This window comes from Berghia stephanieae, chromosome 2, assembly GCF_034508935.2.
Source record: "Berghia stephanieae isolate SIO BIC M18660-M18661 chromosome 2, UCSD_Bste_1.3, whole genome shotgun sequence".
In the NCBI taxonomy this organism is placed as follows: Eukaryota; Metazoa; Mollusca; class Gastropoda; order Nudibranchia; family Aeolidiidae; genus Berghia; species Berghia stephanieae.
This window is the reverse complement of record NC_088361.1, coordinates 112261829-112288191: the sequence shown is the minus strand read 5'-3', so window position 1 is coordinate 112288191 and position 26363 is coordinate 112261829. Positions and strand designations below refer to the sequence as shown.

At 33.9% G+C, this 26363-nt stretch overlaps 2 protein-coding genes across 3 annotated transcripts in view; both read right to left on the bottom strand.

Moving 5' to 3' along the window:
- LOC144966257 (uncharacterized) overlaps positions 1 to 24785 on the bottom strand; it is a 34196-nt gene extending 9411 nt beyond the window's left edge. Inside the window, exons 1-15 of the mRNA XM_078902458.1 lie at positions 24565 to 24785; positions 17119 to 17176; positions 16149 to 16336; positions 13906 to 13948; positions 12738 to 12853; positions 10284 to 10417; positions 9301 to 9426; positions 7937 to 8244; positions 5654 to 5681; positions 4660 to 4710; positions 3967 to 4051; positions 3556 to 3588; positions 3089 to 3185; positions 2166 to 2308; positions 826 to 1029 (exon numbers count right to left, since the gene is read on the bottom strand). Coding sequence (XP_078758584.1) covers positions 826 to 1029; positions 2166 to 2308; positions 3089 to 3185; positions 3556 to 3588; positions 3967 to 4051; positions 4660 to 4710; positions 5654 to 5681; positions 7937 to 8244; positions 9301 to 9426; positions 10284 to 10417; positions 12738 to 12853; positions 13906 to 13948; positions 16149 to 16307 — 1527 coding nt within the window. The 5' untranslated portion in view covers positions 16308 to 16336; positions 17119 to 17176; positions 24565 to 24785. The remainder of the gene's footprint in view (positions 1 to 825; positions 1030 to 2165; positions 2309 to 3088; positions 3186 to 3555; positions 3589 to 3966; positions 4052 to 4659; positions 4711 to 5653; positions 5682 to 7936; positions 8245 to 9300; positions 9427 to 10283; positions 10418 to 12737; positions 12854 to 13905; positions 13949 to 16148; positions 16337 to 17118; positions 17177 to 24564) is intronic.
- Positions 19818 to 21181, bottom strand: LOC144963824 (uncharacterized). 2 transcript variants are annotated; one of them, XR_013643721.1, is made up of 3 exons: positions 21144 to 21181; positions 20295 to 20379; positions 19818 to 20124 (listed from the first exon to the last, which is right to left on the bottom strand). XR_013643721.1 is itself a non-coding variant. In XM_078897760.1 (2 exons), the coding sequence occupies exons 1-2, from the start codon at positions 20448 to 20450 to the stop codon at positions 19924 to 19926; spliced, it is 357 nt and encodes a 118-aa protein (XP_078753886.1). In that variant the 5' UTR covers positions 20451 to 21136; the 3' UTR covers positions 19818 to 19923. The 2 variants fall into 2 exon arrangements, 1 of the variants encoding a protein (XP_078753886.1); XM_078897760.1 differs by lacking the exon at positions 21144 to 21181 and having other exon boundaries at positions 20295 to 21136.
- Positions 24786 to 26363: the final 1578 nt, after the last annotated feature.

Sequence of the window (26363 nt, the reverse complement as noted above, 5' to 3'; positions counted from 1 at the left end):
TGAGCATGTTAAGTGGATATTGCGCTATATAAAAGCTCAATTTTATTTTAAATTTTATTTAGACCCCAGAGACAAATTTCCCCACTGCTGAGTCCAATTAATGAAGAGCGGTTTTCCAAAACTCCCCAACTCCGTTCTTTTTCCATTTTGAGATATTGAGGATTATTTCCCCTAAAATGTCTCATTCGGTTTGTTATTTTATCACCATTTAAACTTCAAATTCATACAAATATAGAGCAGTATAATTAGGTGCCCCAAACGTAAACAAGAACAAGTTGCTAGTGATTTTCGTTAGGGGCCGGAAAAATTTACGCACAATATAGGTCTCCCAATTTTGTAGTTAGAGTTGTAGGCAATACACTTTCAGTATTGAAAATATGTTTACATAAAATCTAACAGTTGCAGAAATAATAATATAAGACTAAATTATTCTGAAAATCAGGCTCCGAATAATTCTCGTTTTGTTCAGACCAGCGCAATAATTTGCTCTGGTCTAAAAATAGATAGACTGTAACTTTTGATAAATTTTACCTTTTGTTCCATAAAATATCCATATCTAGACATTATTTGATGCATGATCGAGTATTTATGAATATGTGTTTCTTTTGCCACCTAACAGCCAAATTTTAAACGTTATTTTTTTCTATAATTTACATTGGAACTTGAGCTGTCAAGACAGGAGCATGTGGTTTGCCATGTGCTTCTAGACCTTTGTTTACGTTTGGGGCACCTAATTATACTGCTCTATAGGATGAATAAAGAGTATTTTTTATTTTTTTCATTTTTTGTTATTTATAAAGATAGCCACAATGCTGTTGTACTTACACAAAGGCACCAATGCATGCCTAAATGAACTGGGATGACAATGTAGTGCATGGCAAAAATATCCACCTTTTTGGTCCACCTCTTGACGGTACTGTGACCGCCCTGCATAATTTTTGGGTAAAAAAATGTGTTGAAGGCGTAGACTTTTGGCATGCTGTCCTGTTCTCCTCTCGCCATCAACATATTCATATAGAAGTTAATAATCTGGGACAAAAAAAAAAAAGTAAAACAAAATGATTTTATTTTATCAAAGTGACAAGTCAAAAAGCCCGGAAATACAAAATTGGCAACTTTTTTCTTTACACATACCTGCCAACTTGAAAATTTCAAATTCAGTAAGAAATACAAAATTGGCAACTTTTTTCTTTACACATACCTGCCAACTTGAAAATTTCAAATTCAGTAAGAAATACAAAATTCATCAGTAATTAATGGTCAAATTTCAGTAATACTAAAGCAAACAAAAATAATGATAGATACACTCTTTTATATATGTAAAATAAACTACCTGATGAGGGTCAAGTTTCCGTGTCGAGTCGATGACATCACGCGTAGCCAGCCAACGAGGCATTGAGATTTTTTATTGTAACATGCGGTAAATAATTCCAAAAAAAAAATTTATTTTTTAATTTAACGTTGCTGTAACAATTACTGACGGTACGTAATAATAGGCAAGTATGCTTACATTAATATAAAATATCACTTAATTCACAAATAACAAATAGAAATATCTATATGGTTATATGTAATAGTTATATGAGCAACATATGAGCATATGTATGTCTATCGCAACTAGTGCTTTTAAGAAAGGGAACCTCAAATGTGACTTGTCACATAAATTAAAATTTTGGGTTTTCTTTGGGCCACTGAGAAATAAATAACCATTGTGAAGTACATTGACCATGGTTTGATCCGTAGCAATTATCGTTACCATACACAGAACTATTTGGATATTTTAGAAAATTCTTGAATCCCTTAAAGTGGACAAAAATATCGAATAATGGAAAAAACATGTTTAGGAGATCTTTAAAAAGTCATTTAAGAAAAAAAAAAAATGGGGGAAAGGGTAGAAGGCTTTTTTGTTTCTTAAATTATAGCGGTCATGCATAATTGGATAATGTCAAAATATCTATCAGAATTATAGTCACAATAACTAGTTTTTAAAATATGCCCCAAGCAGTAATAAACAATGCTTTTAATTGTTGAATATAAGTGCTCTGTTACCAAACTTTATTAAAAAACAAGTTTCATTGAAATAAACTGAGTAGCTTTGTAATAGGATCAAAAATAAATAAAATATAGATCCATTTTTAATAGCTGCTTCTGACAGGTCTTCCTACCTCATCATTGAGCCAGTTGAGTCCTGCCAGAGTGGCAATGTCTTTCCTGGTGATTTGAAGTCTGAAGGCATCTGACAAGATTTCTCCTGGAGGTCCTGGACCCAAGGCTGAACGAACAACCTTCATCATACTCTCTGTCAATTCTGACGGATTAATAATAATAATAATAATAATAATAATAACACATTAATGACATTGAAGAGCTGCTTTCACTGCACCAGGCTCTTTCCTCACAAATAGCTTGCAAAAATTAGGTAACATACCCAGAGCTGTCAAACCCATGGTGTCGAAAAAACAGGATGACAGTATTTTTAAAAATCAAGATTTTTTTTCCCAAAGTCAAAGTTGAAAAAAATAAATAAATAAATAAATAATCAATTAATAATTAAGACTCAAAAAAGGGGATAATCAACATGAGTTGGAAACTGCAAATCTTCACTTAGTAAAAATAATCATAATATCGTGATCAAGTTATCCTTCAGGGCTAATATGACCATGGAGCCAAAGTTTTATCCCAGTTTCTTTAACATGAAATGGACAATAGCAATTGCTTGAAATCCTTTGGATAGGTTGTTAGTCTATCACAAAGTACTCCACCAGATCTAATAGACCCAGCTACCCATTCCCTGCTGGGGTTGACAGAGGGGTCAGAAAAAATCTCGACTGCGAGTGGGATCAATCTTGGTCCCTTTAAGTATGAAGCGAGTGCTCTACCACCTGAATGATCTGGATCCCTATATTGTGATAAAACAAATATTCAATTTTGAAATAATAGTACTTCTAAGCTGATTGACAGATTTGTAGGTAAATGTTGACATAAGGCAGGCGATAATTTGGACACTTGATCCATTGTCTTTTTTTAAAAGTTTGTTTTTTTTAAAGCTAACAATGGGCAAATTAAAAACCAGGATAAAAATACACACCTGGGAGTACTTCCTGTTCCTCGTCCTCCTCTTTTTCTATAAAAATTTCTTCTGAAACTTCGGGCTCCTCCTCAAATATTCTCATCTGATATTTAAGCTGTGGAATAGTTGAAATAATGTCTGAGAGTTTGGCCAAAATGGGAAATTACGCTTGTTCCTCTAAAATAAAAATCAGATTTATTTACAAAAAATTTTTTATTAAACCCTGAAAAAAAAAAAATCAAAATCTGTTGTATGCTTTATAGAATACATAGATCTATCTTTTTAAAAGTAAATTATTTGTAAACCTCATCAAAAAAAAAAAAAAATGAACACCACAATGTAATTACTGACTCAAGTTGGGTTTTTTTTTTTGTTTTGTTTTTTTCAAATTTCATTCCAAACTGAAAATTAAAGACAAATACATAAATGAAAAAAAAAATGTTAATGTCTTTATATGTTATAAAACTTGTATAATGCAGACTTACCCTTTTCTCCAGTTCCAGATTTTGAGCTCTCCTCTGTTGTAGAAAAAAAAAGATAAAAGTAAAAAAAATAACTATCACATATTAGTTTGTCAATGACATAAAGCCATACTATCAATTTTTACAAACCAGACATCGTATCAAGCTGTTTTCACCTACAAAACAATATCAGCCATGATCTTCAATCAATTGTTACAACTCTTTAGGTGAAGCGAAGACAATTAAGTAGCAGTAGCTACAAGTAAAATATAAGGAAAGAAAAATGATTCAAACAACAGTCAAAATCGACTTAAAATGCATGAAGACCTTAATAGATAAAAATATTTGATCAAACAAAAGACAGCATGAGCCATATATTGAAACTTAAGATTATTCTGTCAATTCAAAACGGACAAAAAAGAAAAAAATCCTTACCTTTTCCTCATAGGCCTTTGCCTTCATCTCTTCCTCTTGCACTTGCCTCTTCCATTGTTCATCATGCATCAATCTAGAATGTTTTCTGGTCGACAAAGAAAAAATGTATGGACATGATAAATAATCGCAGAAAATACAATAAATAAATAACAAAAACGGAAAGAAAAAAAAAAATTCTTAAGGGTGATAATTTTACTGTAAAATGCAATGTTTTTCATCAAATATTATCTTAGCACCAAAGACAAACACATCACAGACCATTTAAATTTATGAAGATGATTTAAATTATATCACTTAAGACTAATAATTATGTTGTTTTATCAAATCAAAATTGTGACATTTTTGTTTTACAACATCAATACATCCTGTAAACAAAGACAAAACAAAAGGCATTGGTGTTGTGGGATGGAGAATTAAATAATGATCAAGGGTAAAGATTGGAAACATGACTTCCACCATCTTCAGATATATCAGACAATCTATGCAGTAGCACCTGAAGTAGCCATATTGTTGACAGAAATACAACAATAATAAAAATAATAATAATATAATAATAATAATAATAATAATAATAATAATAATAATAATAATAATATTATAATGAAGAAGAAGAAATAGAAGAAAAATGGGGGGAAGGGAAGAAGAAATGAAAAAAAAAAGAAAAAAAAAAGACAGAAATCCTTTCAAACTTACAATTTCTCCATGTACTGTGGCTTCATATAAATGGAGTCTCTAAAATCAAGGCTATGAATTACAGAAAAAAAAGAAACCTTTGAGATCATTCATCATATTTTAAAAATCTAGAAAAGAAAGAGTAAATTTATAATTCAAGGTAAAAAATAAAAAGTATATCAGGCCCATTACATGCCAATATCAAATAATTGTACGTTAAACTTTAGTCCCTAAAACATCATAAGGCCAATGGCCCCATCCCTTTCCCCTATCCCGTCGACCATCATCTTATCCAACACACTTATTCAGCTTGTATCACTTTTGACACTTGGCACCAGCCTGTCTAGGCTGATGTCATAAAACTGGAAGGGTCCACAGAAATCATGCAATTGAAAGCCGATGTCAAATTATGACATAAGACATGATGGCGCTGATTTATCCACCAGAAGCACTCTCCATTCATGAAATATTAAAACCAACAAAGAGATTATACTGAAACAAAACAAAACAATTTAGTTCCCCCCCCCCCCCCCCCCCCCCCCTTCCGATTTTCCGACATGAACATTGGTTATGATGTGACGAAAATGCGTGAGATTCTGGAGGGGGGAGAAAAAAAGGGAAAAATTAAGAGCACTGATTTTTTAAGGGACTTTACCCTATACAGACCTAGGAATTTTTCGTAAAAGTAGGCAGATCTGAATTAAAAATCAGAATCTGGAGGAAAATAGTTTGAATGTTGAGAAAATCAGGAGCAAGTATTATTTGAACCAGAAAAGATCTCTAAATTTTGCTCTCCCATCCGATGGTACAGAACAGCATGGTGGTATAAAAACGTTGTCCAAAAGGCTTATCAATCAGTACATTGTAGAACATTAGAACTCAAGATCCTTGTATTAACGTCAAAATGAGCTGAAAGTGTTACTAGCTTATATTACAAATCAACTTGCAAAAACATGAATATTTATCCGTTGTCCGATTTTTACAATTGATCTTGTACAACAACAAACATAATTACCTGTTGTTCTGACATCTTGATGAAATGCCTGTACAATAAAAAAAATACAAAAATAGATTTAACAGATTTACAGACATCAAACATAACATGGGAATTTCATTTAACAAACATCAAAATCTATCCGCCATAAAGAAAGTATTACTTAAGAGCCATTAAGCTCATGGAGCTGAAACTGACAACAGCAATTGCATGCTATCCTTTGGATAGGATTCTATTCTATCATAAAGTAATTTCCACCAGATCTAACAGACCCAGCTACCTAATCACTGCCGGCTAAACAGGGAGATCAGAAAAAATCTTGACGAGTCCCCTTTGCGTCTGAAGTGAGAACTCTCCCAACTGAGCAACTAAAAGGAGTCTACAAACCCAAATAGTCTCATTCTAGGCACTGGCAGGGGTTCTTTCTCATTTCTAACAATCTTGTTACAAAACTGAAAGTAGATATATTATAGTTCCGAATGGCAGTTGGGGTGGCCACGTCCAGGAGGGAAAAGGCGTGATGATGATGATATATATGATGTAAAGAAGAGCTTTGTTTGATAAAAATGAAAATAACTGGAACCAGGGAAATAAGACACATTGGCTGCAATCATCCACACCTTTAATAAATTCATAATCAGCAACTATCTTGGATTCCTTTTCTCAACCTTGCCTAATACTGACCATACAAAAGTCAAAACGAGGAAGCCTAGTCCCTTTTATGACTATTTAACATTTCATTGTAGCTGTTAAATTGGCACCAATTGTAAAGATTTGAACACATAAATATGCCATTCCACTATTCAAAAGCTCTATTTTTACAAATAAAATTTCAGTGATTTTTCTTAACTCTTTATCTTTTTTTTTTTCTTTTTAAAAAGAGCATTTATACAGCTCAATATCCACTTAATGTGCTCTAAGCACTTTACAAGGGGCCCCTAGCAAATAGCAACACTAAACCTGTAGGATGAGACATGACGCATATTAGGCGACATTATATTTTATTCCAACACAGACAATGCTGTTCACCAAGTACTCATTTTACACGTGAGAATGGTGAGAGAATGTGAGTAAAGAGCATTTTACAAGGACTCAATTATGCACTGCTCAGAGCAGGGCTAGGACCTAGAACCTTCTGATCCACAAGACCACACAGCTACACATCTCTCTTATATTCATCAAGACAAGTACAAGATTCTGTGATCAATCTACTTTTCTGAATGAAAATGCAACAGAGAGAGAAAACGACAAGTTGAATTAAAACAGATTGGAAGTTTTCAAGAGTTAAAATAATAATAATAATAATAATAATAATAATAATAATAATAATAATAATAATAATAATAATAATAATAATAATAATAATATATAAATAATAATAATATAATAATTAATAATTAATGATTTAAAAATTATAATGGTTCCCCTCAAACAAGGAAAACTTAGAGGATAATTTATAAGGCATTGAAAAATTCTAATAAGGTTTGAAATAATTATAAATACAGTATTTTAAAAGGCTCCTGGGCATGTTTTGCACTGATGAAATTATACGTTGGGGTCTAGAATATTTTCGTTGACAGAAGTTTTTGTGGCACATGTGGTTCATTCCAATTTTTTTTTTATGTTAGAAAATCAAAAAGCCTCACCGGAATATAAATGAAATGAGATTTAAAGACAGAATGTGGATCATGATATCCGCCAGGCCTGTCTACTTCAAAATCTAAAAATTTGTAATTTTCAGGAGACAAAAACTATAGTCTGTATAGTTACCATTTAAGATCAACAAGTGACCCTAACAAGGATTAAATAACACAAAATGCAAAAAATTATGAAGTCTGGCATCAGCTTTCATTTTCCATAAGTTTTAATGACTTAAACATGCTCATGAGGTTGTGAAATCGGAGCCAAAAATTAGTATTGCTATGAATTTCTCTTAATTGGGGGCAGGTCTGTTATTGTGCATTGGATTAATCTGGAATCCCAGGCAAATTTTGTAATAATGATAACAGCAATGCAAACATTTCATATTACAAGACATTGACTTAAAATTAATGCCATGTTCAAAATGAATAATGTAAATGTTGCTACTCAAAGCTCGAAGAAATAAATAGCAACGCCACTACCACATTATCTCATTCGTCTGTAGTGATTCATTCATCCTGTTTTGTTGATAAAGGGGAAACCCGAAACATCCATTTTATCTGTTTTTGTATATTAAATTCAAGCTTACATTCAATTTCACATTGTTATTTATTTGTTCAAAATGAAATGTATTACCAAAATAAAAAAACAAAAACAACTGACCATTATTGGTGACTTCTGTGGAGGAGAGGGAGGACTGATTCACATCAGATGGACGTGTTCCTTTGTCTGCCTCCACTACAACAACATCGTCATCATCATCATCAATAAGTACCACACTGTCTGTACTGAGTGAAGATTTTGATTCAACTGTTGATCTCCTAGATCCAACACTGTGTCGCCTTGACTCAGTGGATTGGGTCTGAGTATGGGAGGACGGCTGTCCCATTTCAGCACGCCTTCTCTGTAAGGCTATAAGCGATACCATTTTACTTCTCATGGAGTCATCCGGGTTGAATTTGGGACGATCACTGAAAAATTATAGAAAACCACTGACCATAAATAATTTTAAGGAAAAAGATGAAGAAGAGAAAACAAAAAGAAAGATGAAGAAGAACAATGACGACAACAATAACATAAAAAGATAAACTAGGACTTTCCATAATCCACACACACACACACAATATAATATATATATATATATAATATATATAATAATATATATATATATATATATATATATATATAATATATATATATATATATATATAATATATATATAATATATAAATATATATATATATATATATATATAATATATCAAAATAAAAGCCATTACATCTATAATAACTAATGACAACAAAAGCATAATCATTCCATGGTATATTCTAACATACCTTTATTTCTATTTTTTAATCTAAACAACTATTCTCAGCAACTTCTGAAAAGATCTCCGAATTAAATACATAAGAGCCACAGAGAATGATGTATTTTAATTCAGAACAATAATAACTTAAACGGGATTATTCCTTGGAGGTGCAAGAAGTGGGGTATTTTTTTAAAGGAAAGATAAGGCCAGGATTTAGTTTTGATAACACCAATCTCTTTTTCTATATAATGGATCAGGTTGTGAAGCAGAACAAAACAGTTCGTTTAAGAAATCTCTCTTAAAAACTTCATGCATTTTAAGATGGAAGAAAACTCTTTTGAGTTTTCACTCGAAGCAAAATGGCTGTGGCTGTTGAAATTTACACAAATAACTGGTTAAAACATCAGTGCTGATGGTCACAAAAAGGGAAAAAGGAGGAAAATTATGAATGGTTTTCTTTACGTCACATGTTTACTTCACTAACTCCCACTTTTAGAGCCATTGAGATGATAAACTACTCTAGCTATCTTCTGGATAGTGGGGAAGCTGCACCAGTTTGTTCCACCACACATCAAATCTCTCAAAGCCAGAAAATTTGATTGAGGAAAATGCCTTTTTTCAAAGGATGAAAATTCCTCCTCTGACCCAAAAATCGCGGATTTCCACGGATCCGAGGAAAACCATCAGCACTGAAACATATTGGTGTGAATTCAATTACCTGGGATCCAATGATAAAGATGATCTATGTACTTGGGTGGGTGTAGGTTTAAATCGAGATGTGATGAATGACTGCCTGGATTGGGAGCTGAGGGTTTTATTGCCAAGGATGCTGACATCATCATATCTTAAAAGAAGTTAACATAGAGAAATAAGGAAACTCTAATCCGGGGCCATTATTAATGGAATAAATATATATCAGCTTTTTCATTGAAAAAAAAAAACAAAAAAAAACCCCAGAAGTTAGGGGTAGAGTTTTTAAATTTTTAAATGGATATTGACACAACTTTCAAATTACTTTTCATATAAAAACATTAAAAATACTTTAGAACAGGTTTAGTGCAATACATTTCTCTTTTCCAAAGCATCCAAATGTCAAAAAGAAAAAAAAAAAAATTATGTATTGGCCATAAATGCATGGTGTCCAATTTTACTTCAATGAAGTCATCATAGAATATTTCGAAATTGATATAATCTATGCAGTCATATTACTGAGCTAAAAAAAAAACATAAAAAATTTTTAAAACTTTCCTTTTCCTCTTAAATTTAAGTTGAAATATTTGAAATTGGTAATCTGTCCCCTAAAAATTCTGTATAGACTTATAAAATCTGTATAAGCAGTGGGAATGAGAGGCAATGAGGATAAGTAAAAAATAGGTGGGGGCTGCCTGAAGCCTGTGATCGTGAAAATACTGACGAATACTGTACAGACAATACAATTTATTTTGCATTTTATTTTATTTTATTTGTTTCCAATGTTAATTTGTGTATTATTGTGCTGACGAAGGGTTTGTACCCAAAACGTTAATTGTCTGTATCGTTCCTATACGAAGCCTCTCCATTTTCCCTCTTTTGTTGGCAATGACGATGGTGATTCTGCTGACAATGATTTATCAATCTTTTTAAAAAATATTTTGCACAAGTTTCAAGTTAAATTATTAAAATATGAAAATAAAATAAGACTAGTACTATTCCATCCCTTACCTGTTGGATGGGACGGTGAAGCCATCGGACTCATTCACTGATGCCCTTGATGACGATACTGATGACGATGACAATCTTGATTGTAATTTTAACAATTTTTCATATTCCTCTCTCTCCTTCAAACGGATTGCAGACTGTTAAAAAAAAAATCATAACATATATCGATGGTGCAACGTACTGTTTTCTACAACAATAATAAAATAAAAGTAAATGAACATTGAATTGCTCTAAAAGGAGAAAAAAAATTTTTAATGACTAACTAAACACGTGACCAAATAAACACAAAATTAGAAATACAAATAAATTTATAAAAATAATAATAATATAAAGAAATAGAATACTCAATTTGAGAGTTTGGATAGCTATGTCCAGACAAACTTTTGTTATCGACTAATTTGCACCATATTTGGATAGAGGTTATCTAATGTATCTGGATTAATGGCAATGCAAACAATCAGATTCATTATCGAATGCAAAGATTGACATGGGTAACAAAGATGCTATTCCAACAAAGTCAACCATTTGGAAATGGTCAAGTAAGTTTAAAAGTGATCGGGTAGCTCGGTATGTTAGATCTGTGGAAAGCACTTTATGACAGACTAATCTCCTATCCAAAGGGCAACAAGCAATTGCTATTGACTATTTCACGCTATAGAAACTGGGATAAACTACGGCTCTATGGACCTAATGGCTCTGAAGGGCAACTTTCAAAGAAAGTTTAAAACACATGGATCTGTGCAAAATATGGATAAAAGATCATCCTTCAAAGTACAACGCAATGATAGTTCAAAGTCTGAAACAATTCTCAAATAAAAATGAAGCGGTTTAACAATTAGTGAACGAAACCCCTAAAAATTAAATTCGAAGAAGGTCTCTTGAGCTTAACCATTCTCTTTGAGTCAGTAAAATGAGCATTAGGGGATAAGTTTTAGATAACCCTCATAAATTGCACATCTTTATGACACACATGAAGCAAAGATAATGGTGATGTGTCCATGAATGCTTGAGAAAATTGAAAGAGACAAAATGTTTTAAAAGAACGTTTAGTTTTCCAATGAAGCCCATTTTTTTTTTTTTTAATGACTATAGACAATATAAATTAAATTATTGGAGTTCTCAAAAATCCGATGAAGTATTTCAAAGGGGGCAGCATGACTAAAGAATAACTGCTTGTTACTCATTAAGCTGTCAACAGGTGATTGGACTGTCCTTTTTTTTTTCAGGGTTCCGACACCTTTTTTTTTTTTTTTAATCCAAGGTTTTTCAAGATTATTGTCGTGGTTTTCAAGGTTGTGCATGGCATACCTTAAATCCGTAAAGCTTTACCAATAAAGTCCGAGGTAAAGTCTGGGAATTAAATTGAGTTCTCATATTGTCTAATGCCTGTCAAAGTCATCATCCATTGCCAACCACTCCACACAGTTCATGATTCAAAATTTGAAGTGTGCCAGTATTTAACAACACTAAAACACTATGTACAAGCAAAAGAAAATCCACCCAGAACTATCTCAATGTCAACCAGTCAAGGATTTGCATCTCTCCTCAATGTCTTAGTGAATGTTTTGGACGTCACACTTTCCTCAGCATATTTACCTAAGATAGGAGAGTGGAGTCCATTAACTTTTCTGTTGCCTCGGATGCCTCCTCATGTTCCTTTTAAAAAAATGCAAGATTCATTTCCAAGAGCTTTCTTCTCTTTTTCAATTCCCGAATATCATTATTCATAATCTTCCTTTTCAAAGCTTTCTTCACTTGTCCCTCTTCTTTGAAGAGTGGTCTTCAAGGTACTTTTTTTCCTATCTTGCTGGGCTGACAACATCAGATCTTTGTCAACCTCCCAACACAATTGATGTGATCCTTTTATCTCTTATGACCCTCCTGGCATTTTTTTCTCTAAAAATAGATTTCCCGTTTTTTCAAAGTTTTGGACAAATCAAAAGTGTTTTTCCCAGTTTTCAAGGCCTTGAAAAACAAAATCTAAATTCTCAGTTATTCAGGTTGCGTGGGAACCCTGTGTTTTATAGGCGAAAACCAGAAGATGGTAACTTTGAACGTGGTGAGTTACGATATAATATCGAACAAATTTTGGAGAGCCGTGCACCAATGTGTGGAGACTAATTGTCGAATGTGTCATCAAGATGTGGTACCAATGATACCATGTAATGGACAGGAGAGCAATTCAGTACAAGAAAAATACATCTACAAACACTACATGACTTTCAAAGCAAGTTAAGAGAATCCAAGTGGAACAATGCCAAAATGTGATAAACAGTTATTGTCATGTATTCATGTAAGTTTTACATAATGAGTATGAATCGATGCTCTTTTCGACAACCGATTTTGCATTCTCATATCTTTTATTTTTTATGATATTAGCTCTTCATGGGTTTCCATTTTTATACGGATCACCTGATATTCTACAAACATAAATCTATTACAAACTGAAGCACTTACGATGCCTGTTGAATAATTGTGACCTTGTCTAAAAGAAGAGGAAGTGGATGGCCTCCTTTCCCCGTTCAGTTGAGAAGTATTGACATTATTTATGACTTCCCCTTCCTTTGCAGAATCTGTAAAATGAATATAGTGAATACAAATCAGCTTGTTTAGTATAGTTAAGTTCTCAATTTAATCAAATCCATTCATATTTAGCATCAGTAGAAAGGTTGTTTTATTATCTATCCAAACAAAATGAGTTTTAAAACTGTCAGTACTGTATGCACATGGGTGCAAGCAACTGGACCTCAAAAAGCCTGCAAGTCTACTTATGACCAGACATATAATCTGAAAAAGCCTGCAAGATTCACGGACTCATTTGAAGTCTTGTTCTCAGCATCTTGTCTTCATAATAGTAGTCCACAATTGTTGTATGTTTAATCCAAAGGTTGTAATGCAGTAATTTGTTAAGTTTTTTGTCACAAGTTGCACAATTTTAACAAAAAATAACAAAAAAATTTTAAAAATCAATCAAATCCAAATCACAAAAAGTCGGCGACGTTTTTTTCGTAATCCAATCAGCCGGCAGTAGCCGGCACTCTTGCACCCATGTGTATGCACTGTGCCCCAGCTTCTCCAAAGCTAGGATCTTAAAACAGGCCTGTAAATGGTTGGTGAAAAAACTGTCGGAACTTTTTGAACACGCGAAAATGGACCAAGGGGACAAAATATGGATTAATTAATAAACACAACACAGATATGACAGGTCAATTGACTGGTCAAATCATGTCCCCATCCCAAACTCATTTACAATACAATAAACAGGTCCATATCGCATGGTACAAAAAAACAAAAACATTCCAATTCTTTGAGAGAGTACACACATATCTGGTCCCAGGTCTGAGTTAGTAGTAAAATGAAAGGAAGAGAACAATTCCTACCTTTTTGAAGGATGTGTATCTAGTGCTTGATAGAAGAAGCTGCTTTATCTTCGCTCTTGTTTGTGTTAAATTTTTAAGCTGATTCATTCATTTATTTGGATTAATTCTTATAAACGAATAAGTAGAAGAAGGGAACTGAAGTCAGGATTTGATTTATATATACAGATATGTAGATGCCTCTTTACAGAGAAAATTATTTCATTTCTAATGGTAAGGATAAGAGATGAAAGAAAATAAAACATTACTTTGTCTTGCTGAAACCCCAAGATTACTCCTTGGCTGTTGAATCTGAAAAAGAAGTTAAGATTGTTTTACAGTGATGATAATAGAAAGTTGTCAAAAAGGGGGAAAATGTATCGGCCCATCAGTCAAACTCGAACAAAATCATAACATAAAATATCATAGTTTCATATATTACTACTTCTAGTGTACATCTATTCATAATAAAAGAGATCAGATATAACTTACTTTACGTATATATTTAATGAATTGTCCTTTCATTAAAACCATTTTTATAAAAAAATACATTCTATTCAAGAGATTTAAAATAAACTTTTGGTCAAAAGTCCTGAAAGTATTTGTTTTTACTAGTTTCATCTTTGTTACGGTAGCCCAGTGGTTAAGGATCTTACAAATAAGACCCAAGTATCTTTAATAAATTAAAATTGTAAAACATTGTAAAAACAAAGGTAAAAAGAATAAACTAAGTTGAGAACCCGTTATAATTGTAACATATTAATATCATTTCTCTACAACCAGATGCCATTTATAAAGTAATCATGAAGATGATTGATAGAAGAAGAAGAGTGAAGATAGAAAGAGAGAGGGACAAAGAAAGAGTGAAAGAGGAGAGTGAAAAAGAAAGAGAGAGAGAGAGAGAGGGGGGGAGAGAGAGAGAGAGAGATTTTTTTGTTTGTTTGTTGCTTTAGGTCTCTTCCAACACAATTGAGGTTATATGAGAGACCGCTGAAACAAAAAAAACAAGCAATCTAACAAAAAATAGTACAAATGTAAATCAAAATCATAACCTAAAGATATCATAAGCTAAATTATAAATAACCAAGAACAAACAGGCAGAAGATTTACAGAAAAAAAAATATCCCCTGTCAAAAATACAATCACAAACCAAAGAAGCAGGATAGGCTAGTAAAGAGAAGAAGAAACGACATCACTATCGGATCGTACACCCATGCGAACATCATAGGTATATGATTCAAGGGTGATGCTCCCATCCAACCACTCGCAGAGAGAGAGAGAGAGAGAGAGAGAGAGAGAGAGAAGAGAGAGAGAGAGAAGATAGAGAGAGAGAGAGAGAGAGAGAGAGAGAGAGAGAGAGAGAGAGAGAGAGAGAGAGAGAGAGAGAGAGAGAGAGAGTAGTTTAATTGATGGGGATTTTTTTCTTATTAGGGGAAAATTATAATAATTATCTTTCTAATGGGACCAATATCTGTACTACCACTCTTGACCTACTTACGAATAAAATCTAGACCCATTTACCCCCTCCCCACCCCCTTCCTTTTTGACCATCAATTGCCACAGTCTCACGTTTGACATCTAGCTACAGTTTGTCTAGACTGACGCCTAAATTCATGCAACTGAGCACAGGTGTCAAAATATGACATAAGACATGATGGTGATTTTTTCACAGATCCACCACATGACCTGAGCTTTTATCTGAGGAAAATGTTTGACACTGCAAAATCAGCGGAAAATTTCTGAGAAAATCCCAAAATCTCGGAATTCTACGGAAGATTATCACTGGTTTAGTTTTAATAAAACTAGTGCAAATATGATACAGTGACAGAAAAATAATTGTGTCATCCAAACAATGAGGTAACCTCTGATGTAAAAGTAACAAATCTGATCAGTTATTACAATTAACCAGTAGATTTTTGACCAATCAAAACATGGAGGTTGTGGCACACCTTCACACGTGTTCGGACAAGCATAGTTGGTTGTTCATAAACAATAACGTAATGAAATCGACTTCTCTCTGATCATTTCTATTGTTTTTATGCCACCACATGGGTGACTAGTTATCACACGATTTTCTCGATCATATCATAAACGTTTAAATTTACACATAGTTTTCTGTGTTGGTTCTATTGACCAAATTGTTGAACAGTGGGTGCACTTAGATACATACCATCGATAGTAAAACCTGTGTAGTTTGTTTTGTTTACCAAAACTGCATTTATATTATGACGACTGTCCGAGAGGCGTGTTTATCTATATCTGACATTCGTCCCAAAACCAAAGAGGCTGATTTTTTAAAAGTTGTCTTTCCTATTTATATTATATTGATGATTTTCTACTGTCAGGCACTGCACCAAAAATGCCTTTTAAGAATTTCACATTGCCTCAGTGCCTGCCAATCTTAACATGCTGAATATAAAATGTAAAGGGGTAAAAGTAGATAAATCGGAATCAACAAGACAGGAGTGATAAAAATGCAAACAAGCTTTTTCATTCCATTCCATTCCCTTACCACAACGTCAGGACGTCCTCTGTTTCTATTAGGAATTAACCTAGATGGGAAACCATTTCTTTTAGACTGAGAATCACGAGAATCTGACCGTCTACTGACATCTATGGTGTCAAACTGATCAGAAAATTGCTTGGACTTCAACCGCACCCAATGGGCCATTTTAGATGGCAAGTGTACAATATTCCAAACTGAAAAGAGAATAAAGTGACAATTAGTCCAATTGACAATTTTATTTCTTTTTTTTTTTTTTTGGGGGGGGGGGGGGGGGGGGGGGGCAAACTTCAGATCTCAATTTGTTGCTAATCTAATCTAATCTGTGAAATATGAGCCATTGAAAAAAACAAACAAACAAAAAAAAACAAATAATTCAGACCTTACTTTTTAAAAAGTATAGTCCCAGAGGCTCAGCTAGTAGATGTATACTAAAGATGCAAAAGGACACTCAACTAAGATGCAAAAGGACTTGGTGCTCAAATCTTTCTCCAGTTATAAATTTCTAGCCTCTCTATCCATACAGGAGTGATTGGTTTCTTGGATTTGGTAGAAAGCGCTTTGCAATAGGGTAGTCCCCAATTCAAAGAGATGCAAGGAATTTTTTTTTTTTTTTTTCGCAATACTGGGGTATCATACTGACCCAGAACTTTTTTTTTTCTAATTTTCAAAAGTCCAGTTCCATTTGGGTGACATTACAAATTATCGATTGTTTTTGTTTTTGAGGGTTTTATGGCACTTGCAACATATTACGGTCATATCAGCGCCAAATCATTAAAGTAAAATAACTATAAATAAATAAATAAAATAATAAATAATAATAATAATAATAATAATAATAATAATAATCAACATCAACAAATAAAGAACAAAATCAAAAAAAAACAACAAACAATCTGAGAAATCGAAAAAGGAAATTAGGAGAAAAAAAAAATATTTGATATCGAAATTAGAAGATTGGTGATTGTCATTTCTGTACAGTGTTTTTCCTCCTTTTCTCAACCTTGATTATCTGAACATCTGGATCGTCGTCCTCACTGAAAGAGAGTAGAAAAAAAAAAATTAAAGACTAAAAATATTATTGCTTCAGGTCCTCTACATGTGCCAGGAATAGAGGCTAGAGCTCAGCTGGTTGTGGTTTAGATAAGTAAGTAAGCCAGGAATAGAAGTATACGATATTTTGCACTCTTTCAAACATTTTCTAAATTCTAAGCCTTGGCACAGTATGGGGATAAAAATCCTGCCAGTTTTGTCCTTGTTTTCATATCGAATCATAACTTCCTCCTTTAATCAGTCCTGATGGTGACAAAAAGTTTTAAAAAAGGATAAAAACTTTGAATGATTCCCTGTGTAAGCCCCAATTCTAACGCACTAAACCCTATTTATAGAGCAAGTGAGATGATAATATTATTACCAGTGATACTTAAGCTTACTTCCGGAGAATGGGCCACTGCACTTGTGTGTCCCACCACACATCAAGCCTCTCATTGTTGGAAACATATTTTTTTTAAAGGAACAAAATTTCTCACGTGACTCCAAAACCACATATTTCCAAGGTCCGAGGAAAACCATCAATTTCTTTTTTTTTAATCCATTCATCAAAGACGTGACCAATCATCTCACAACTGTATTGAATTTTATGCTCAACTTATCAAATTTATGGAATAAATATATCATGACGTTTATAAAATAACCATGACGATGATTGACAGAAGAAGAAGAATGGTTTAGAGAGATATATGAATAAGGGAAAGACAGAAAGAGAGAGAGGGACAAAGAGTTAAGAGAGGGAGCGTGAAGAATGGCGTTCCATGAAATTCAACCCTGTAGGGAGACGAAACTCAGAGACTAAGTTTTGTTCCAACTTCCAAACACTAAGAAATCCTAATTCTGATCATTTTGACTTTCGAATCAATTTTCGTCATCAAGTTCAGCCCGACATAATACAGGAGTGAGAATGACTGGTCACAAAAAAAAAAGGAGGAAATTTTTCAGCACACAGATCAAGAGCCATCCATGTGATAATAGCCTATAGATAGTATGCACTTGGCTATGAAGCTCATAACATTGTCAACCAGAAGTTTAACAACGGACCAACACACAACCCAACGTGTAACCATGAACTTTTATAGTCTGGTTAATACAGCTTAGCGAGAATTACTCATAAACCTGGATGGCAAAAAGCAATAACAAAGACCTGAGTGACATCAACTTCATTCTATCTATAAATTTGAATTTCATTAAAACTTACTGAGATGCAATCCAAAATGTGTCTCGCAGCAATTTCTGACACCACTAGGACGAATTTCAAACTTTGAAAGAGTAATTACAAATAGGGTGGTTGTAGTAATGGTGGTGGTAGGGATGATGATGTGGTGGGAGTTGTAGTGGTTGTAGGGATGATGGCGTGGCAGTGGTTGTAGTAGTTGTCATAGGGATGAAGATGTGTTGGTTGTAGTAGTAGTAGTAGTAGTGGTAGGGATGATGCTGTGGATGTGGTTGTAGTTGTAGTGGTAGCAGGGATGATGTGGTGGTGGTTGTAGTAGCAGTCGTGGTGATAGGAATGATATGTTGGTAGTTGTAGTAGTAGTTGTATGATGTGGCAGTGGTTGTGGTAGTTTGGGTGGTACGGATGAAGAAACATATGGTGGTTGAAGTAATGGTGGTGGTAGGGATGATGTGGTGGTTGTAGTTGTAATGGTAGTAAGGACGATGATGTGGTGGTTGTAGTTGTGGTGGTAGGGATGATGGTGTGGTGGTGGTTGTAGTAGTTGTGGTAGGGATGAAGATGTGGTGGTTGTAGTGGTAGTAAGGGATGTGGTGGTGGACAGTTGTCTAACAATAATCAGTTTTCTTTATTGGTAGACATGTCTGAGAATAACGACAGACATGGTAGTAGTAGCATTTTAAAAACTCTAGAACAAACCCTGATAGATTAGCGAAAATTTAAACTTTCCTAATCCGATCATTATTTTGATTTTCCACCACCATTTTGTTTTGTGAAGTATTGAAAGCAGTCCTATTGTTTTTTTTGTTTTTAATCTGTTCACTGTTACTGTTCGCTGTGATTATCCCCAGACACCTGAAGTGGGTGTCATGACCGAATGGTTTAGTCGTCTGCCCTGGAAGTTTTACCAGAATCGACGTTGAGGGTTCGAATCCTGGTTCCGCCCCTTTTTTTTCTTTTACATTCCGTCTTCTTTTTACAGAACGTTGCAAGGGATAAATGTCCCATCCATCCTCCCCCCACCTTTTTTTTTTTTTTTTTGTGCGTGTCTATGGCGGAAAACACAAAGGGTCTCAGAGGGTTTTCATTTTGGGGCCCATTTTGACCAATTTTCAAAATACTCCAAACACATCATATTTGGTATCAAATGAAAGGTTAATCATTGCAGATTCAGAAAAAATAGCTTTTGAGAGCAGCACGCCTCTTACATGAAGAGAAATTGTCAAAGAAAGACAACTCTTCCGTTTTTTTGAAAATTTCTGGTAATTCTCAGGATCACCAAAATTTCAATGCAAACCTGCCCCCAGGCATTTGAAATCATCTTAAAACAGCATAACTAAGCAGCCCATGCATTTTTCTCAAAATAATAGCAGGATTCATGCCATATTTTTTTTTTTTAATGTAAAAAAAAAAAAATACAAAAGGACACGAGTCGGAAAAATTTGAAGTTTTCATATTTTTTTTATTTTAAAGTATAAAATTCTTTGAAATGTTATAAATAATCAATAAATCTAATATATACAGCAAATACAAATAAAGGTTAATATATACAATCAATTATAATTTTAAAAAATAGTGCCCCCTGTTATCAATCGTAACTTGCTCCGAGGGCACTTTCGTCCAGCGGTAGTTGTCCGGAGGGCCCTGACTGATGAAGCTTTCATCTGGAACATCACCAAACACATAACTCTTGCCAGGGCCCTTCCGCATGAATCGCACGAATGGAGCATCAGAAGAAGGCTCTGGTGGGGTTGAAACCTGTGGAAAAATTACAAGAAACAAGATGATAGGTATATTCTTATCATAAAAAAAAAATTCAAATTTCAAAGTCAAACTACAGCTTACTTACCACCTGCAACTTCAGAAAACATGAAAATGAGTTATAAATATTACAAAATATTGCATTAAAGGTATGAAAAACTTCTTACAACAGCAAAAAAAGTCTTTGTGAGCTTGTTTATCTCGCATGTTATTTTGAGGTACTCCCCCACCTTCACCACTGGACAGTCTGATCTGGGAAAGATAAGTAAATATGGTTCTGGTATTACATTAAAGTCAAATAGAAAGTTGTGTTTATATCTCATATGTTAAGAAGTGTAATGCAATATGAAATAATAAAAGAACCTGCCCAAAGAAAAATATACAAATTAGCAAATAATATTAATAATGAGTCTAATAACATATAATCATTGAAATATTTATATGAAGAAAAGTAGCTGAAATAAATGTACAACTAATTAGAGAAATTTTACTGATGTTATCTGAATCATACAAGAAAGAAAAATGGTGGGAATCAAATTAAATGAAAGGGAACATAATTCTATTCAAATTTGATAAAAATAACGTCTATTTATCATTTTCATAAATTTAATCTAAATTTAGTTGATTTCTTATGGGTCGCCAGCCATGCCATTATCGTGAATCAGCCGCCATATTGGTTTCGCTATTCTGTGGCATAGCAGTTTTCCAAACTTTGCCGTATCGCACATTAAATCAAGGCATTTCAAGCCAAAATAACATCATCCTGCGTAGTTGTGGGTTTCTATCTTGTTATTCATCATATATTTACAATAAAATAAGTCGATTATCGACTTTCAGGGGTTAGAAATGGAATTATCAGAATCAAAACAATCGAAGCCGGCTTGATTCTGCTATGGAAAAACTGCTATGGAAGAGCGACACACAGAAAAACGGGCATTAAAACTAACACAAATCCTTTGAATTTCACAATGATTATACTAAAATACTTAAAATTATAATAAAAATAGTCAACTTACCAATTTTCACTCGTCGAAGTTATCGGATAACGTTTTAGGGTCGTAAACAAAATCTGCAGCTATGGAAAAACGATGTAGACACGGATGTTTTGACTCGTATTTTACAGGAAGTAAGAGCCTCGCTATGGAAGAATTACGAAGTCCCCAAAACTTTGTGTTTTCTAAAACGGCCGTTTTTCTTTATTTTAAGCATGAAATCATAATTATTTTTAAAAATGAAACTCATTCTCCGATTTTTTAATGTTTTATTTCACAAAATATGGCCATTCAAAGAATTTCTGAGTTGATTTCATGTTTCTTTAACGCAGTTTTCCGAAACTACCGTGGCTGAAATGAAAACGTTTGTTGTCGCCAAAACCCATAAAAAAACACTTCAACAAACAATATCTTAATAACAACAAAATATTTTTTTTTCAAACTGCTCACACAGGTTCCTTAACCATAAATCAACACAAAACACACACAAAAAAAGTGAATTTGGATTTTTTCATAGAAATAAGTTTATTTCAAAAGGAGACCCCCATTTTGGGCCTTCTTGTGTTTTCTGCCCTATTCTTTTCTCCTTTTTGTTTGACCTTTTGTTCCGTTTCTGAGCATGGATTTCTTAAAATTGTTTTTATTTTTTTTTTTAAGTATTGTTTGTTTTTTTCTCCTCTATCTGACCATTTGGTCGCTCTCTGAATATTTCTGTTTGTTTGCTTTTTAATTATTTATCCTTTTTAGACACTTTTTGAGATCGCAATGGGGACGAACATGACAATTTGCTAGAAACTAGAAAGGAACTAAGAGAGAGAGAGAGAGAGTTAAAAAAAAAAAAAGAGGTGGGGGGGAGGATGGATGGGACATTTATCCCTTGCACCGTTCTGTAAAAAGAAGATGGAATGTAAAAAAAATTTTTTTTTTTAAAGAGGCGGAACCAGGATTTGAACCCGCAACGTTGATTCTGGTAAAACTTCCAGGGCAGATGACTAAACCATTCGGCCATGAAACCCACTTCGAAGTCGACGCATCTTGTGTATATGTAGTAACAACTGATTAAATGTTGGTTAAGTTTTTATGTTTTTAATATATATTTTATTAACTTTCCTTATTTCTATGTGCATTTGGAAACATTCCATATTCTGGAATGTGGATAATTGTTTAAAAGAGCGGAGTTTCAAATATCTGTCTGGGAATAACGAAATTGGGTTATCCCCATACACCTGTCTGGGGATAATGACAGCCTTTACTGTTAGCGTTAGCTCAAGGTAGGAGGTTAGTCATAAGTCTTAGTAAAGGTGCTACGGTTACGCTGTACTAGGGAGTTTAATAGAAATTCTAAATGTACCTCACACACTTGAAACCAATGTCATATGAAAGAGCTGGCAACACAGATTACAAAACAGTTTGAATTTTGTTTGTATCTTGTTTAGAAATGTAGTTACGGCAGTTCAAAGTCTGAAATTTCAGACCGATTTTTACCCCAAAATTACCATTGCAAAGTTGTGACCGAAATCGCGTGATGTTAATAAAAAATGGTTAAAACAGTCAATATGGAGTTCTTATCATATATTGTATACCAAAATGTTCGTCTTATCGAGGACAATGCATTTACATTAATAAAGAGGAAGATAAACATTTCAAATTAACACATTATTACATAATATGACGCAAATGTTACATAATCAAAAACTCGGCTAGACGTAAGAAACAATTTGCTCTATCACTTTTGGATTTATCTCCAATATCTCATTGAAACAATTGCAAATAATTCCCCTCTTCTAATTAATACATAGAGAATAAAAAAGGGTTTGAGAGTATTTAAATGAAAAGATATAAACATGTTGTGTAATGTCATAATGAGTTTATTTTTACCTATGGCAATTTAATTGCATATAAATAAAATGGTAGATTGAAAAAGTTCAAATAAATTGAAACAGATTCCCTATTATACCTAATTAGAAGGAAAGTTCTGGCTTTTAATACTTTAAAAAATTCTGCTGAACCACTTTGGGTTTATTGCTATTACATCATTTGAACTGACAATTAATATAATTTTATCCCCCCACCCCTCCCCCTTCTCTCTCAATATATGGGGGTGTCAAAACTAATAGAACTTCTTACCATAATAATTATTAAGGCTAAGGCCTTTAGAATATGGATACAAATGATAAACATATCTAAACATATGGGAAAGAAACTTGATGACTTGATGGCAAAGTAAAATTAAATTAAATTAAAGCAATTGGTATTTTTAAAATATCGATATTATTAATATCGGATTTCACAAAGAGAAGAAGTATACGAACTTTTAAAACAAAAACGATAAAAAGCCTATAAATAAAGTTGGAAAGTATGTATTCAAAATAAAAACATAGCAAATAATAGTACTGAAAATATTATGGACTAAATTTAACATAATACATAACTAAATTTAAAATATCGATATGAATATCGATATCGTCCGGCAGCCATGATGAGAGGATAATGTAAACAAGGCATTTCGGCGCAGAGTTAAAAGGTGTCTGCGCATCGATATAGAGCCCTGAAATTTGGCATGAATAAAGTTTAGATGTTATTCTAAAAACAAGCGTTTAAATTTTAAAAACACACGCGGTAAATAAAAAAATAAATGCATTTGAAAATTGCCAAATTTTAACTTCATATAACTTCTGGAATTATTAATGGATATTTCCTTAATTGGCACCATTTAAAAGGAAATTGAAAGACGAAAATAATGATATCAAAATATCTGCGATATTCCTCTTTATAACGAAGTTATGCATCTTTAATTGAACCCCCCAAAACGCGAACGGCAATTTTCGGTCACAACTTTCCTATGGGAGAGTTGGGTCAAAATTTGACTGCCACTGCTGCTGCTCACTAAACTGCCTAGCTGTACTAGTAGGCTATTGTTTGTTTTTCCTATAAGGGTTAATTAAAGGTACTAGGTTCTATTTTTTCTTAGGGTTAGCTGTGGGAATATTTGAGTTGTTTCCCTTAGCATGGAGAGCTTTCGGAAGGCCTCTCTAGTCTGAAATTGAAATTTCAGATTCAGACTTTGGACTGACGTAATTGTACATTTCTAATCAAGATAGAAACAAAAAAACTGTTTTGTAATCAGTCTTGCTAGCTCTTTCATATGACATTGGTTTCAAGTGCATGAGTTCCATTTTCATTTAGAACTTTTGTTAAACTAAACTTAAACTCCCTAAAAAGAGGAGGGGGGGAATCGGGCTCACCACCGATATTTTTTTTTAATCCCCAGTTTAGAGGTGCTGTGCAACTAAGTTAAGGAAGTCCTTCCAAAGCGCATTTACATCGTTCAGATGCGATCGTTAAAGTTTAGACATTTTAAAAAAGTGGCAGATTCACCATTGATAATAAATGAAATGAAAATGAAAAAGTAAAAGTGGGAGAGTATCAGTTATCGATAACTTACCAATCTTCACTTAAACTATGCTTCCTTTTTATTCCTGTTGGATTCTTTTTGTCATTTGTTGAAGATGACAACAATGACCTAACACTCGCTTGAATTGACTTAAACATTTGCCCAAAACAAGTCTAATTTTGGGCATAAGTCTAAATGGCGCCTTTGTAGTGTCTTCCAAGACCGAGTAAAATTTTAGTTTTACAATATTTTCCAACTGCTTTAACTGCTACAAATTCCAGAAAATGATTTTGAACTCAAGAATGTGTTTCATTACATTATTTCAATATCATCATTATCAGACGCTTATCCTTCCTGGACATTACCTTCCCAAATGCCAACCGAAACAAGCGTCTGTCTTGCGCCATCCTTCCACATTCATTCACTGGCTTATCATCCATTCGCTGATGTCGTGTGACCATCTTCTTCTTGGTCTCCCTCTCCCTCTTTTACAATACATTCTAGAACCCTTTTTCAAAGGTGCCATGCCTCTTGATATGTCAAAAAAGACAAGTTTTAGTTTCTGTATCATCTTGATGAGATATGGCTCCCCAATGCCCAGGGACTCTTTCACACGTTCACATAGTTTCCTTAGCTGTCCAGGGGGTGTGGAGAATTTTCCTGTGGCATTTCATTTCAAATGCATTAATTTTATTCTCATCGGGTTTTGTTGGGGGTTTTTTTTTGGTTTTTGTTTGGGGTTTTTTTTTTTTTTTGTTTTTTTTTTTTTTTTGGGGGGGGGGGGGGTTTGGTTTTGTTTTGTGTGTGTGTGTGTGTGTGTGTGTGTGTATGTGTGAATCACATCCATACAATGCTATTGTAAATATGCATGTTTCAAGGTCTTTGATGTTCTTAATATTTTCATTTTCAGTTGGATGCTTTCATTTTTCCATATCATAATCATTTTTGTCCATTTTGCTTGGCTAAGTTTAAGTGCTATCGTCCTTTGGATAGGCCTATCAGGGATCGATTCTCCATTTGCCTCTATTCTTGCCCCATGAGGGATGGCTGGTAATAATGGGCAGGGTGGGCAAATACCAGCCTGTTTTTTTTTTCAAGTTATATGCTGTATTACCAGGTCGGAAATAGTCTCATTTAAATTAGATAATTCTAAAAGTTAGTACTTAAACTTGATACTTCGTACTGAAATCAATTTGTGTGTATTTTTGATAGATTGCGAATCACCATGCACCCCGTAATGCATAAACCAGGATACGCTCCTTATTATCACCCCCCTCCAACCACTCCACTCCGCCCACATCGTCATCTCATCGTCACGTCGACTGACGGCACTTCTGTGACTGACGGTGAACTCCAATTTTGCTGTCTGGCCCACAGACTGGCGAGGGGTCGGGCTACAATATTGAGAATATGTCGATGACGTCACGCATTTACCATCCACGGTTACTTCCCTTGCACTAAGAGCACTGTAACTTTCTATCGCGTTGTTGTTTACATGAGAGAGAGAGAGAGAGAGAGAGAGAGAGAGAGAGAGAGAGAGTGAGAGTGAGAGAGAGAGACAAACAGACAGGCATACAGAGAGAGAAAGAGAGAGAGCAAGAGTGAGAGAGAGAGAGAGAGAGAGAGAGAGAGAGAGAGAGAGAGAGAGAGAGAGAGAGAGAAAGTCAGTAACAAACAGAGAGCGAGAGAGATGGATGGAGAGATATATGTTTTTATAAATAATTAGATAAATAAGAGAGAGGGGGAAGAGAGAGGGGAGAGAGAGAGAGAGAGAGAGAGAGAGAGAGAGGTTCGTTTTATCGTGTATTCATGGGGAATGGGAGGGAGGGTGGGGTCTTTTGAGACAATAA

Bases quoted from the DNA above. Each gene is read 5' to 3' on its own strand.
- LOC144963824 (XM_078897760.1), bottom strand. From the start codon at position 20,450: ATGAGATATAAACACAACTTTCTATTTGACTTTAATGTAATACCAGAA. The intron at 20,125-20,294 runs GTAAGAAGTTTT...ATTTTTCCACAG, and splicing joins CAAAGACTTTTTTTGCTGTT to GTTTCAACCCCACCAGAGCC.